The sequence below is a fragment of the Mytilus edulis genome, chromosome 14, assembly GCF_963676685.1.
Source record: "Mytilus edulis chromosome 14, xbMytEdul2.2, whole genome shotgun sequence".
Taxonomy (NCBI): domain Eukaryota; kingdom Metazoa; phylum Mollusca; class Bivalvia; order Mytilida; family Mytilidae; genus Mytilus; species Mytilus edulis.
The window spans coordinates 19814190-19830698 of record NC_092357.1 but is presented as its reverse complement, the minus strand read 5'-3'; the positions used below and the strand labels follow the sequence as shown (position 1 = coordinate 19830698).

General features: G+C 29.5%; 1 protein-coding gene across 3 annotated transcripts in view; it reads right to left on the bottom strand.

The window, feature by feature from the left end:
- LOC139503684 (serine-rich adhesin for platelets-like) overlaps positions 1 to 16206 on the bottom strand; it is a 68051-nt gene extending 51845 nt beyond the window's left edge. Inside the window, exons 1-2 of one of the 3 annotated variants that reach the window (XM_071293504.1) lie at positions 16165 to 16206; positions 10574 to 10656 (exon numbers count right to left, since the gene is read on the bottom strand). In XM_071293504.1, coding sequence (XP_071149605.1) covers positions 10574 to 10632 — 59 coding nt within the window. In that variant the 5' untranslated portion in view covers positions 10633 to 10656; positions 16165 to 16206. Of the gene's footprint in view, positions 1 to 1830; positions 2015 to 4587; positions 4607 to 10573; positions 10657 to 16164 lie in introns of those variants that run through there. The other 2 variants (XM_071293509.1, XM_071293505.1) reach the window with 2 other exon arrangements.
- Positions 16207 to 16509: the final 303 nt, after the last annotated feature.

Genomic DNA, 16509 nt, shown 5'->3' with positions numbered 1-16509 from the left:
CTGGAAGTAAGAATCGTGTCCCCTCCCTATCAAGTAAGGCCAGGCCAGGTATATTCTGGCTTCTGTATATCTATCAATAACCCCTGTAGACCATTGGATTTGTTGAAGGTCTCTCTTAACTGGAATATTCAGTTCAACTTATTCTCTGAATTGTATGATTATCCACAACAGAGCAGCACAATCTAACAATTATCATTGGAGTAAGGCCATCAGACCCTTGACCTCCAATTAAGAACTTAAATATCTTAGTCTTTCTAAAAGAAAAGTCTAGAGAGTCTTGATGAAATTTCAAATGAAATAATTTTCTAATTTCTACTTGTGGCTCTTACTTGAGTTATCAACAGTATTATTAAAGGAGGACATTTTGCTAGGCTAGGACTGAAGTTAAACTAACCTCTCCCTGGCTATATAGTTTTACAGGACCAATAAACATCTTACTATAGTGAATCATGTAAGATCTGGTGGATGTAAGAAAACTTTCATAAACAATGTTGGAAGCATTTGAAATCATGAAATTGCAGTTTAAAATGAAAGAATTGGCTGATTTCTACTGACTCTAAAGACTGTGTGTGGTTAACAGTACATGTATTACTAAAGGCCTTTAGTACTACCCTAGGACAGAAGTTATATTTAAAGCCCTTCAGGACTAAGCAGTTTTACAGGAGCAATAAATTTCTTACCATAATAAACCAGATGTTGACTCCATGTGACTTATCTAATGAATGTTAAGAACACTTTCAAAAACAATATTGGCAATACTATAAAGTAGAGATCATTAAGTTCACAACAAAAAACATAAAGAATTGAAAGTTTGCCAACCATACAAACAGTGATAAAACTATTATCAAGTCAACAAGTTGTGTCATACATGTATAAGAGCTTTAAAATATACAACTTTTTAAATAAAGTGCATCGTAAAAATATACTAGGTGCATTTTCACATAATTTAGTGTGAAAATAACCCTAACAAACAGGTAACTTTGGTTTAGTTGTTTCTACAAAGCAAGGAACTTTATTTCAAGATTTGAATAAATTTTGTTTTTATTTCGACATTTCCCACAGAAGTCCTGAGTCTCAAATTGCAAAGGTCAATTAATCTTCAATTTTCCCATAGTAAGCTCCAACCATTTAATGTAGTAATCCATGTTTTGGATTAATTGTCAGTTTTTTTTTTACATCCAGTGACATTTCTAGGTACAGGATGAAGATCTTTCTGATGATACTTACTTTATCTTAGATGAGGGGGGAAAGGACCTTTATCGGGACCCCGGGATCGGGTGTGTTTAAGATTGGGATTTCGGGATTGACCCTTTCGGGATCCGGGAATGCTTTTTTTCGAATTTCAGGATGTCGGGATTTAATTATTTTAAATTCGGGACCTCGGGATTTCGTGTTTTAAAGCCCGGGATTTCGTGATTTCAAGTTATATACCATTCTGATTTAAAAATGGAATTTATAACATATTCAGCAAATTCATAACTATATAGCTTATACTTATTGATAATTCATATTCAAAATTACAAATGTATATATGTCATGTAATAGATGTATGTTGTGCATAAAACATTCAATATCAAAAGTTGGCTATAAATCATAGAAACATTTATAAACCACAATAATCAGGTCAATGAGTTTAATTAATTTATCCTTCAACTTTCTAAAAGTTAAAACATATCACAATATTTTTTTTTTTAGAAAAGAAATATCTTACATCAAATTAAAAAGTATAGGAATTTTAATAACCGTCAGAATGAAATCAATTAAACGACATGATATATTTCAATTTACCAAAAAAATCCATTTTTATATTTTTATCAAAATCATCCCTACCTTTTCTTAAACATTATATAAGATCCTTCAGAACTTTCTGACATTGAATCGGTATTTCCAAAAACACTAATTTGCCATTTTTCACAAGACAATCTAAGTTCAATCTATACAAAATACCTGTACACAGGTGAAAATCACTTTGATCTAAGTTGGGGTTAAATTTCGATGGGTACTTTAATCAACTTAACCTGTTTTTATTCACAGTTCAACTTGTAAACATCTTTAGAATTTATGAATTGGACCTGAATCAACCAAACAATAAAATAAAGGTACTCCGAAAAGGTCAAAGTGCTCATCTTTCTTCAATTAGGATAAAAATAATATTTGTTATTCAGTCTGGCAGACATTGGAGAATGTAAGGGTTTTTTCGTCATGTATAGTAAAAATTTAATCAGAGAAGCATTTAAGACACTGATAGGTACTGTCAAATTATGATCACATATGTGAAGTTAATCATTATTATTAGGGAAAACTATTTTATTTTTCAGGTAGTAGGGGTATTTATCATAATGAATTAATGAAAAACAACAATGTGAAATCAATTGTTTTCTAAAAAAGTTATATAATTTATGAAACAGATGATACATTGTACATCAACCAAATTTTTTTTTTTAAATTTGGACTGAAATTTCTTTATATGAAATTCTTTGACCACTCATCATTGATAGAATGGATATATTTTGTGCCTTAATTCACATCTCCTGACTTCTAGCAGAATCCTAACCCTAACCTTCTAGTAGATCATTTTACTTTGAAATATAGTAACTCACTAGCCCTGACAAAATGGACCATATTCAGTGAAATATTATACCCTCTAATGGATTTATTGATAGTTGTTCGCTTAAAATCCAGTGGACCTTCAAATATAAAAAAAAAAGACATACACAGAATGGGGCTGGGATTAATGCTATGAATGAAGTTCAAAAATTTAGTGATCTTATCATTCATCATAAAAACACAAACATGACAAATAACCCAATTCCAAGATTATTACATTATTTTCAGAGGAGCAAGGGCTATAATTATAGGTTTCATAACGAGTGAGAATTAGATATCGATTGATATCAACTCGAGTTATTTAATTTCAATAATAATAAACGAGCCTATGGCGAGTTTATTATTATTGCAATTAAATAACGAGAGTTGATTATCAAGCGATATCTAATTCTCACAAGTTGTTAAACCTATTTCTCTTATGGCAAAAAGTTGTATGTGCGTGGCCTATTTGTTGCGAGTTGTGTTGCTACGGCCGTTTTTCTTTGCAACGCGTACTTGTTTACTTATGACAGATATTTATAATTTTTTAAAGTAAAATTTACCAAAATCGTCTAGGGATCATCAAATTAACGTAATTTTGATATCCCTTTTTCATATCACACTCCGTACGGTGTGATACGAAAAATATCTATTCACGTGGGAGTTAGATAACAGGCCCCAACCATAAGAGAACTCTTGTTTTATCACATGTTAAACAGATGTGGTAGATCTGTCAGTGATAATGTAATGCAATATTCATGCATATCAGACAAACTGTTGTAATTTGGACTATAGTTAATACTTTTTTTGAATAATAATAAAAATTATTCAATATGAAACCGAAGAAGCTGCATGGAAATACCCAGAATGCATTACTTTTTTATACTGTATTTTTACTGCTAAAATTTACATATTTGTTATAAAATGTAAAACAAATAGTGTTTGAATTCAAACTTTGTGACCTCTACATTAAAAACTTATTTTTAAGGCTATCAAATGTATGAAATTCAATGTCTTATATTTTTTTGAAATTTGAATGGCTCTTAATAAGCCACCCACATTACAGTTTTTGTGGACAGAAAAACTTATAATTCAAAAGAATCATTGATGTCCTGAAAAAATAAGAATCAACAGGTCAAAAATTCTAACTTCATATTTAAAAGTAAACATTTTTAAATAAACATTTTAAAATTCTAGATAACTTTTAATTAGAAATGTATCTCTCTAAGTTAAATTTGAAGTTTAATCCAATTTGTCAAAAAAGATTCTTAAGTAACAATACAAACATTCAGAAACTGAAACCCTGTAATATGACAAAGATAAAAGACTAAAGATTACAAAAGTTTACAAAGAGACTCTAATGACATGGAAAGAATTCTTACCTAAATGGTTTAAGAACAATTTATTTAAATAAAAGATTATCATAAATATAAATATATATCATTGCTAGCCTGGGCATCAACCTTTAACCTCGTTCTATGTACTGGAAACAGGAGACATTATGTGATAGAAGATTTTTTCTATTGAAAGAATTTTTTTAAGTGTTAGAATAAAGTTTAATCTTTTTAATTATTCATTAATGATACATCAATATCATATCTATTTACCACTTTAAAATAAGTGATCAAATTTAACAAAAAGTCCAATGAAAAAATTGGAAAAAAAAACTTTTCCCACAAGTCAATATATGGATGTCTTTAATATACTATATGATCACTTATAAATCAATGTTCTAAAATTTCTTCCAATAACAATTTTTCACTGCAGGATAGCAAGAAAATAAACAAAATCAACAATCAGTTTGAAGATCTATAGTCTAGTACCTTAATTTTCCATAAATCAGGTAGCCAAATTCCAGCTCCTAAGATTTTTAAAACTCACTGTGGCTGAGTTGGTCCAAAATGAGCTGTTCAAAATGTTTTTAGAATGGTCAATTCATTAAACATTTAATCCTACAACTACTGTTTAGAATGACTTTTGAAATATATTTAATTAGCTTACCTGACCCCTATGGTATTTGTCAATCAAATAAGAAAGACAACTTTACACCTACAAAGAAATAACTGGTCATTTCACAAGATAAATTGTCCATTTGATCAATCTAAAAGTCATTAAAAATTCAATTATGGCCAGCAGCTGGAGTTTACCTGTAGAATGAATAAAGGACAGATTAAGAAAATTTGATAGTAGTAAAAGATAAAAGTCATCAAGACTTCAATTACACTGTACATAGTAATTGAAATATTTTGACTGCCTATCTATGTCCAGCTGACCGAAATAACAGGGAGACTTGTGAAGCATGTCTCAAGTTGAAAGTAAATATATTAGTTAGCCCAAATACAATATATTTAAGTAAAACTAATGAAAGTTTTTGAAATATATCTTGAGCAAATTAAATCAGACATTGACATGACATGTAATTTTCAATGACATATCTACATTACAATGTCTATCTGATATAATATATTGATTGTTGGTGTTTAACCCCACTTTAAGAACCAGTTATGGACTATTTTATGGAAGTCAGTTTTTATGGGTGGAGGAAGCCTGGAGAAAACGACTGACCTTCGCCATAGGACAACTGACAATCCTAGTTAATTAAGATTGGAGTCGAGTGCAATTGCACAAGCAGGGTTTGAACTCACAACCTCTGCCAGTGTTGACTGGCTAGTGATTACAGTAGTAGAACTACCTAGACCATTTGGCTACCGAGGTTGGGCCTTATAATGATATAAATATATATATATATATATACAACTCGTCTAAACATCAACCCAACAATGTTAGATCTGTAAATTTGCTTTCGCAAATTTTTGGTTCTTCCCTCGCCGGGATTCGAACCCATGCTACTGTGATATATATATATATCTTATTAGTATTGCTTAAATTGTTTTTCAACAAATAGTCATATTATATATGTTTTGTATACATTTGTAACCATATAAGATTTCAGTTGTACTTGTGTTTTATTGTTTTATATAAAATCAAAACAATGTACCTTAGGGACGACATCAAAAGTTCAATATAGGATACAAAACTTAATTCACATAGTTTTTTCACTGACCCCCCACACCCCCCTCTTAACTTAATTTGGGAAAAATTGATTTACCAATAAGGATCGATATATGTAAAAATCGATTTTAGATATACAAAACTTGCAGAATTTTAACCCCCCCCCCCAAAAAAAAAACTATTTGATTTAAGTTTTTTATCCTACATCGATCTTTTGATGTCATCCCTTACTGTATTGTTTGCTAACAGTTAAAATGCAGATACAAATTAAATTTATTCAAAAAAAAAGCTAGGTTTCAAAATTATACTAAAAGCATAAATCATTTCAACTACCATTTTATTACTATTAGTATCAAATGGTGACCATCCCCTAATTATACTAAGAACATAAAAGTAACTTTGACATTTCTCCACCATGTTTTCAAATTAAGTACATATAATAAAAGTCCCATTTAATCTACCAATAAACATAAGTTTCCAGTCCTATGGCTAATAGTCCCTGGCCATTTAATATTTATTGCCATTGATTTGAATCTGATGAACATACCTGAACTACTTTATTAAGTACTGACAATACTAGGGAATGTACTTCATTCATATAAGTCATTGTAAATTAAGTTCTTACTATTTATATATGTTAAATGAACTTCAAATTCAGTTGTATGAAGGGTCACCACTATGGGGTTTCGGGGACGCACTTGAGCATGCTCTGACTCTTGACCGTAGACATGTTTATGTTCTAATATGCATGTAATATTGGTCACTGGACGATAAGCAAAAATCAATTAATTATTGACTTGGGTAACTTTTGACTGAAATAAGCTTCAAATGTCTTCATGAATTAATTTGTTGACATAAGATTGATTGATAAATGTTTTACTCTGCATCAGTACAGAAAGCTCTATCACGCCAATTATTATGTTAATAACAAGACTGTAAAAAGACTAATAGGGCATACCCCTCTTCAATTTTTTTGTGAGGTGGGATAAAAAGTGATATAAGTAGTCATTAACAAAAAAGATTTACAGTTTCTAAAGTCTTATGAATCCCCATCATGAGATATTGGGTAGTAATGTTCAATGGAATAGTATGGCAAATCTTACCACATTGAGGTTCTAGTATTTTTGATTTAACACAATAGTCTCTACCCTCCTAAAAATCTAGGTCTAAGCATACCTGCCAACTTTTCAAAATGCCCATTGGGGTTTTGCATGCAAGATGGCTGTCATAGTCCTAAAAAAAAACTTCAAGGGGGCCTGCAAATACATTTTAATGTTGTAATCTTGGCTTCTTCATACTTTTATAAGCCTAAAGTCATTGTAAAATGAATTGTTTTGTTTAAACTGTGGACAAAATTGCTCATTCCAAATTTCAATTTGGGAGCCTCCATGGGGGAAATCCCCCACAAATAGTGACTGTTTGCAGGTATGTCTAAGTTGACAATTTCTTGGTATTGACAATCTGCTCCAACACTCTCACAGCTATTTTTCATATTTTTAATTACTTAATTATGTTCCAACTTTTAATTGATGTGAACATTATACTGTTGAGTTGCATAAACTAGCCTTAATATTAATTTTACTAACTTTTATCACCTGAAGATTAAAATCTGTTTGTCATGATAATTAAAAGTATATTTAAATCAATAAATTATCATCTAGTTTGTATGAGTCAAAGGAATTTAACTTAATTGTTCAACAATATGTCAATGACTTTAAGGCATTTTACCATAACATAATATTGATATCCATTTCAAATCCTCTATTTAACATGATCGAATATTAATTAGGCCAGATTTTTTGTGTTCATAAATATTACCAAATATATCCATTTATTTACAATAGAGATAATTTTCATCCACTTAAGTAATATTAAAATATCTATTGTGCTTCTATTCAAAACCATATGATAACTTAAATGCAACCATTTTTTTTAAAAAACAAATGTGATTATGATCCAAATATTTGCCACTGGCTGTTTTAAACAACCAAACATAAATAGTTTATATTGAAAAAAATGGTCCTATTGACCTATTCAGCAAAACACCTGAGAATAACATGAAAAACATTTAGTGGTTGTTCAGAAAATTATTATGCTGGTTAAAATTGTCTTTTAGACCTTAAGAGTGACATTAGTTGTTCCAAATGTTTAACAGTCTAAGATTGCAAATATTCCCATTTCTACTATCATTGCAAGAGAAGCACTGAGTCGATAATCATCATCAAGTCAAATTTAAAGAACTTGGAAAATTCCAGTATCTTCTGTCCTAATTTTATACATCTTTCAAATGAGGCAAAATTTGTTTGGTTATTTACTAATGAAAATTTGTCTGCACTTAAATATTTAAGGAGCTATATTATTATATGTCTAGATGTTAGACGAAATGTTAATTAATGTATGTAATAACAATGATAATTGTAATGATTTCATGGTTCTGATCCTGCCTGGAACTAAATGTATTTGATTTTTATAGAATGAAGATAAAAACACCTGTCTGAAAATATTTTTTTTATGTTTCATTTTATTATATATAAAAATGTTTTTCTGTTACAAATCATGATATTTTGTTCTATGTGTATATGTTATGCTGCCCATCAACAGCCCTTGATTGGAATAATAAAATATTCTTATTCTTATTCTTATTCTTATACATAATTTAAATAACAGTATATCCATTTGCACTGCTGAGCAAGTATATTGTAAATCAGAAAGTGTTAAACATGACACTACAGGGCCAAAGTTTCCATTTAATTACTCTAAATCTCATTTTATTGTCAGTTCAAATTTTTACTTAGATATGTTCAAGTAGTATCACTTCTTTTTATGACATTTAATTCATGATATCACAAAGAATCTACATATTTGTTTTTCACTAGATAGACCTTAACCCTTTTCTTTTTAAACATTATCAAATTCTGCGATCTAAAATTGGATATTCACAGCATTTTTTATTATATATTTTAATTTAAATTATCTAAACTGATAACGGTATAGCACACCCAGCTTTTATTCATAATACTATTTATAAAGCTAGCAAGTTTAGAAATTGTCCTTCAAATCTTTTCTGTTGCTTACAGCATAATGACTTGAATGTATAGGTAAAGGTAGTGTCTTAGGTTAGCTTGCTTGCTAGCTGAACTGTGATAATTAAGTCATTATTAGGTTAGGCATACTACCCTCCTTTAAAAGTAGACTAGTGATTACATTAGTAGAACAACTTAGACCACTTAGCCAACAAGCCCCCCCCCCCCCTCAAAATTTGATCTGTAACTTGTCATGGTTATAAACTATATAACAAATGTCCAATTAATATCTTCAAGCATAGCAAAAACCAATGCAGGAAACAAATTAAAATTACTAGCATGAATTTTATAAGTCTTAGGAGTGAGGACCATACGACCTAGCAAGAATGTGTCCATAGTACACAGATGACCCGCAGTCAAGTACTCACACTATTATTTTCTTTGTTCAGTGGACCATAAAATTATGGCACAAAACTCTAATTTGACATTAAAATTTCAAAGATCATATTATAGGGAACATGTGTAGTAAGTTTCAAGTTGATTAGACTTTATCAAAAACTACCTTGATGAAAACTTTGAGTGAAGTGGGACAGATAAAGTGAGGCATACAAATATTCTAACTTGATCTGTAACTTGCATGATCAAACTATATATATCAAATATTAAATCAATAGCTTTAAGCATGAAGATAATAAGTGTTGAAAACTGATTTACTGGACTGACAGACAGACAGACAGACTTCAAACCTAAAGTCCCCTCCTACTTTGCCAGAACTGGACAAAAAAGCAATTTACTCAAATAAAACAAATGTAATAACTGACTTTAAAAGAACACAAGGTGTTTCCATTTCCAATTTTATTTTAAAATTTCAATTTATTTTAAGAAACAAATTTAATAACATAAAAGTTTCAACTCATATTGTTATTTATTTATACATTGATTATGCTCCAGTTTTTATTAGTTCCTTTTATAACTTTTAATACCAAGACATTAAAAAAATGTCTACAAATCTATTTTTCACATGTAAGGACTTAACCATTTTATTATTTTTCATTATTGAAAATCAAAATCTGTGATCAATACAATGTGTTAATCACAGTTTGATAGATTTCTATTCAAACGATTTAAATTGCTTCTGACGTACAAATGTAAAATGAAATGTTAAAGTCCAGGAAAAGAAACAAATTCATTTGTGAACTAGCTATTAAAAAGAAATATATATGTATGTTATTTTTGTGATTAATATTGAACTTAAATTGGCACACATTTATCAAAATAAGCAAGGCCGTCTTAAATCATATTTCTTTAAATCCGATATTCATTGACAAGTATAGTGTTTTTAACTTAGAGAGAAAATCTCAAGCATTCTCAGAGCAGAAATTGAACAGTCAAGATTTCTGATATTGGGTAAATATGGTCCACATATCTTATTTTCATACATGTTTATACATGTAGTTACATAAACAGAAAAGAAGTACTTTTCACTTGACACCAGTGTATTCCCTTTCTTTTAAAACTTAGTCAGGTGCACAAGATAAATATTACATGGATGCCATTAAAAAGTTGTAAAAACAAATCATAAGTTACTAAGACTATAGGGCTGAACTGAAAGTAACACAGAGCCGTGGGATCTAAATGAGAGCATTGAGGTAGGATTCATTTTAAGCTACATGAAGTTTGCGGCTATATAGATGTACATGTACAGTGGCCGGAGGTAGCGGAACTGTGTTTCAATCACATCATTATCGGCTAGATATATTGTGACCTATATCTGTGTGACCTATATTTGCTAACCTACATCATTTGGTCTCTGGTGGATAGTTGTATCATTCACAATCATTTCACATATTCATAATTTATTAATTCAACTTTAAATTGTGAAATGAAGACATCTTAATGTTTGAATATTTATGGCCTCAACGATTATCAATTAGATAATTTTATTTAATTACCTTTCTCTATCAAGGTCTTCCTCTTCTTCATGTCTGTTTTCAACTTCTTCTGAAGTCATTCTAATCTTTTCATTTCCAAAATCCTAATTTGAAATAAAATTTATTAAAATCTCCATCTCGTATAAGTACATAAGTGTTGAGAAAAAACAAATCTGAAAGACAATTAACTAGTAACATGAGACTTTCCGTAGTCTATTCACTTTTGTCTATTCATTTGAGGGAATCTTTATCCTTCAGAAATATTTATCACTATTTATTTGACAGAAATTCTTGTAAAGCATATTAAAGTAAACAAATTTCGATCATAAATCCTAACTTTGGTAAATAAAAATCCTCATTCCGCAATGATTAATTTGTAAGTCAGTAAGTCCATAATTCTTATGGTGATCTGATATTGAGCTAATTTTTCACATGATCCCGAATTAAATGACTATTGATAAAAGTTTGCCGACAGCACAATACGACCAATGAAGGGTAAAATACCTTATTATAACACTACACATATTTGAATGGAAAGTTAATTCACTTGATCAGAATTTAAACAAAGAACATAATAAAACAAAAGTGGACTTGTTAATGTGCTGATCTTACTTTTAAACATAATGAACTACTTGATACTATTTCAGCTTAGCTTGCTATTTAAGATTAAAGAGAAGAATAGAATTGGTTTTAGAGTTATTTCCCCTTAAATGTCAATATTTAATGTATTAAAAGCTGTGAAATACAATCAAAATAAATTTAAATCAAGACTGGACATTCTAAAAGTATGTTAAAATTACCTTACTGTTATGTACATTTGTTAATTTTGTAGTACTAAATCAAAATAATGCAAAAATAATAAACTACTTCAAACTTTTTCCGCAATTTAAGATAAAAGAGAAAGCTAAAATATAATGAACTACTTGATACTTTTTCAGCTTAGCTAGCAAATTAAGATAAAAGAGAAAGCTAAAATGATTAAAGAGTTATTTCCCCTTAAAAGTCAATATTTAATGTAATGAAAGCTGTGATAAACTAGACAAAAGTATTTATATTACATTGGACACTTTACAAGTATCTAACAATTGCATAATTGTTATATACATTTGTAGTAAATTAAAACATGCTATAGCTGACTATGGGATATGGGCTTTGCTCATTGTTGAAGGCCGTACGGTAACCTATAGTTGTTATTGTCTGTGTCAATTTGGTCTTTTGTGGATAGTTGTCTCATTGGCAATCATACCACATCTTTTTTATAAATTACGACCACTGCATGTTTATATATGTATATATATATTGATCACACTTTTGGCAGAAACAAATTCAGTAAATGGTCATTTCATTGCACCCTCAAAATATATCTCTTTATGAATCACATGCATTTGAAGGACCTTAATTCCCTTTCATGCACAATTTAAATAAGGAGGTTATAGAGTCAATTCCCTTTAGATACAAATATTTTTATTCTGTCTACTCCACTATACTTGTCTTATAAATCTTAGACTTTTAAGGTCACTGCATTTTCATTAGTAAAATAATGTAATAATTACTTCAAACTCAAAGAGAAATGTATAAATCTGTCAATATAATTCCAATAAAATATTTCTTTGAACAGGGTGCACAATGAACTTAAGAGGTCAATACAGTGTTAGACTAATTTATTTTCTTGAACAATGTATCTTTGAACTGAAAGAGTTCAATCAGGTCTCAGTTAGTTTGTATTGACATTAGACTTAAAACTTTTTTTTTCAATCTTTTTAGTCTTGGATACTTCTCATTGGCAATCATGCCACATCTCCTTATTTTATAGTGTTACTGTTAAAAGTCTGACATGCTATTTTTTTAAGACCAAATATTTATTTTTTTCAAATAATTTTACACTATAATTAAGCCATTAAGTTATGTCTTGTCAACCTTATTTTTTTTTAAATTTAAATGATTTATTCTCTAACATTAATGCCATAAATATGCATCAAACTTTCTTTTGATAACATGGATTTATATTATGTTACAAAACAGAGAGCTAAAATCATCAAATGGCATATTTTTACAGTCGTCTGTATACACTTTATATATAACAAAAAAAATTGCCTCCATAAAATTGCTTTTTTTCCCCTAAATTCTGTAGATTTTAAAGGGTTTTTTTCTAAACATACTTACCTTTATTCAGTCACATCTAAGTTACTGTTTCTAAACATGATTAACATGGTGTTTGTTTACTGCAATAGAAATAAAAGGCATTATACATGTATATGTGTTAGCGAAAATAAGTAAAATTAGGCATTAAGCTTAAATCCTAGGCAATAAGCTAACGCCTAGGCAGTAAGTCTATTGCCTAAATGATGTTAGGCATTAGTCTTAAATCCTGAAAAATGTGTGCAGGCATTAAGCTTAATGCCAAAAATATAAATGCGAGTAAATAAAATACTGTTTTATTCATTTAAATAAAAATACATTTGTTACATATTAACATTATGAGAAGTTTAAAATGTCATCTACTGGAAATAAAATATGTTATTTATGTTAAAACTCATCAAATAATAATTTATAAATATGAAAACATTTGTGCTTAAATCATTTATTTTCACAAGTTGTGGAACTGTTACCAAAGAAATTAATAAATTAAAACTTGGTGTGAAAAAAAATCATATCTTAATTTTGTCTTCTTTTGACCAGTTTGAACAGCTCGACTAGTGGAGTGTAAATATTTTTAAATAGTTATTATAATTATTATATAGAATATCCCCCTTTTTCATTGGATACAAACATTAAATTTTTTTTAAATCTTTTTTTTTTGGAAATAGCAAAAAAGTATGCGTTGGATGTACACCTTTGAGGAGCCAAACCATACTAAAAAATAAAATTTATCTTAACCTGATTTTTGGGTTTTTATGACTTAAAAAAAATAATTGGTGAAGAAAAAATCTTATGAAGGTGCACTTCGTTTTTAGCTCCGGCCCTTTGAAACCAATTTTGTGGCTAATATCATGAAAAAAATCACATTTTTTTCCCATACTTTCAATAAAGATTAAGTGGACCAATCTGAATCAATTTAACTTAAAAAAAATACAGGTAGGTGTTAATATAAGAAAATTTTATCATATTTTGAGGCTTTTTCGTGTCAATGTTGTAAATTAGTGATTTTTCTGTTTTAAGAACAAAATGCATATTATTTCAATTCTTTGTTATAAACATGATAAATGATTGAAAAAATACAATTTTTAAAGAAATGATAATAACATTTGATTTTTTTTTTTATTAAAAAACTGCTTATTGTAATACACACTTTTTTTTCACAGATTTAAGGTTGATTATAACATTTTAAAGATTCATTGATATTTTCCACTAGTATCACATGTTTTGGAAATAATTCCAGAACGAGATTTCAACGGGACTGAAACCTCAGAAGAATACACCCTTAATTCTGTTTTTTAACTGCTAAAATTACTAAATAAACTTACTAAAATTTGAAGATCTGTCAAATGAATGTATATTAATACATGTAATTTTAGGAGTGTAATTAAGAAACTACTTTATAACACCATATATACATACATTCCAGAGTTCACTTATTGCCTAAAATTATGTTCAGCAATAGACTGAATAATCATCATCAGATTTCAGGAAATAAGCTTAATGCCTGAAATTTTCTGGCAATAACTTAATTGCCTAGGCGTTAGCTTAGTGCCTAGGATTTTAGCTTAATGCCTAATTTCACTTATTGCCGTTAACATATACATTCAAAAGGAAAAAAAATACAAGATCATTTATAATCATTTATAGAATACTATCTTGGTGTATTAATTAATCGTGCAGTTTAACAAGCCATTTTCTTTATAAGTATTACTAAATGAACTACAAAAACAGCACACTGATTTTATCATAATAATTGTGTTATACATTTAATACAAAATCTGTAAGAAGTTTATTTCTTTTGAATTGCAAAAATTTAGAAATCAAATCTAGATGGGTTCATTTCAAAATTAAAATTGCCTTATAATGGGAGATAACTCAAAATTATTTTATATTACTTTGGATACATAATTATTCATGGAGTACATATGCAGTGGGATTGACAGTGAACGAAAACAAAAGAAAACTCACTCTTCTTATAATAGAGTAGAGAAAGTCAATAATAAAAGAATACCAGTGACGATACTAAATGATAATTATACATTTTAAAGATTTTTAAAGAGTTTTAAGAAATAAACATGCAAATTATACAAGATGTTTTATGTTCAGTATTTATCGAGATAATTGCTTTAAAAGCTTGAAAAACTGAAATTTAAAAACAGCAAATCTTTGCTAAATATTGAGAAAATATGGAAAAAATCATCTACATACAAAATCGAAAGTTCTTTCAGGTCACCATTTTTCTGAGTGTTCCAAAAAATCCCTTACTTTAGCACGTTACATTTTCCCAAACTATGCTTATCTTTTTACTATTTTAATACGAGTTTAAGAAAAGATCATCTAAAATTTTATATAAGTATTTGTGGTCTTCTCAAATCTATTCACATTCAATGTTTACCGGTACATCAAGATAAGCTGTGTTTGATTTTGCTAAGAAACTTAAAATTTTTCAAAAGTGCCAATCTTTGCTGCATATCAAACAATTCCTTGCAAATTTATTTCTGACTTTCTCTTATCAAGATGTAAAATTAGCATGTTCTAGAGAGGTATACAGACAGTAAAAAATTAGTTGAAGTTGATAATTCAGGAATTTGTTGGCATACCAATATTGTAAACCAATTTTACACCAAGTTTCTATAGCCTGATGTACTCGTTGCTGGCTACTTAAGGAGAAAAATGATAACATTGAGTGGAAGTTGATTTTTTTTCAACTTTATTTCTATTCTAACTATTGACCAGTGTGTTTTTCAGTGATTCCATAGGTGGATCCAGTGGGAAAAATTTGGTTGATTATATAGGGAATCATTGAAGCATGACTGGAGCGGGCCCCCCAGGTCAGTCAGCAGGCCCCCTCTTAGGAAAAGTTCTGGATCCGCCACTGGAATCCATAATTGAAAGCATCTTTGCTAAAATGGGACAAACATTGAGAAGATCTAGTTCCCAGTGTTTACAGGGTAGGTAATACTGTATAGCCTATAATTTTCACGGGGTGTAAATTTTCTCTTATTTTCGCCGATAGTACAAAATCGCCAAAATAAATTCCACCAATTTAAAAGTGTACATGCAAAGGTATTCATAAAAGTTTTGAATATGCCAAAAAATTTTGTATGCCTTATTCACTGAAAATCGTGAAATTTTAACCCACTCAGGCGCGGATCCAGCCATTTTAAGAAGGGGAGTTCCAACCACATGTCCCCTTTCAAATGCATTGATCATCCAAAACAAAGGGGTCTCTGGAACCACCACCAATCAAATATCTTCATATTTTTTTGTTTTGTCTCTGATTTAACTAAGGCTAATGGTCATATCAATACTATATTGTAAATTCTTATTATTGACTCAATTACTTCAATCATTGCATCTGATTTTATGGGATGTCATGGATAATATGGACCCTGTAATTTAGAAAAACAAATATTCTTTTCTGTTTTGTTCTATGCATTTTTAGTATAAGCTTAAATTATAGGGAATTGCACCTCCTGGATCCAAACCTGAGCAGTACACTTTTTCTTTGAGAATGGTTGACTGAGCCTGAAGCCAGTGAAGGTGCGAATTATTCAAGGTGCGTTCGACTCAGAATCTTAAATTGCCTAAGATTACCAGTTTTCTGACCGAAGTTCGATGGTTATATCCGGGTTTTCTGTCAACCTCATCAGTAAAAAATTGACAGCAATATAATATCCAAGTATGCTACGTGTATTAAGGAGAAACCAACAGCCAATCAATAAATCAGTCAATCATTTCACAATTATGAGTTGTCTCACTCATAGGTAAGAGTTGTCCTTCTTTGAATGTAAACGGAGACAGAATTATTGTCGTTT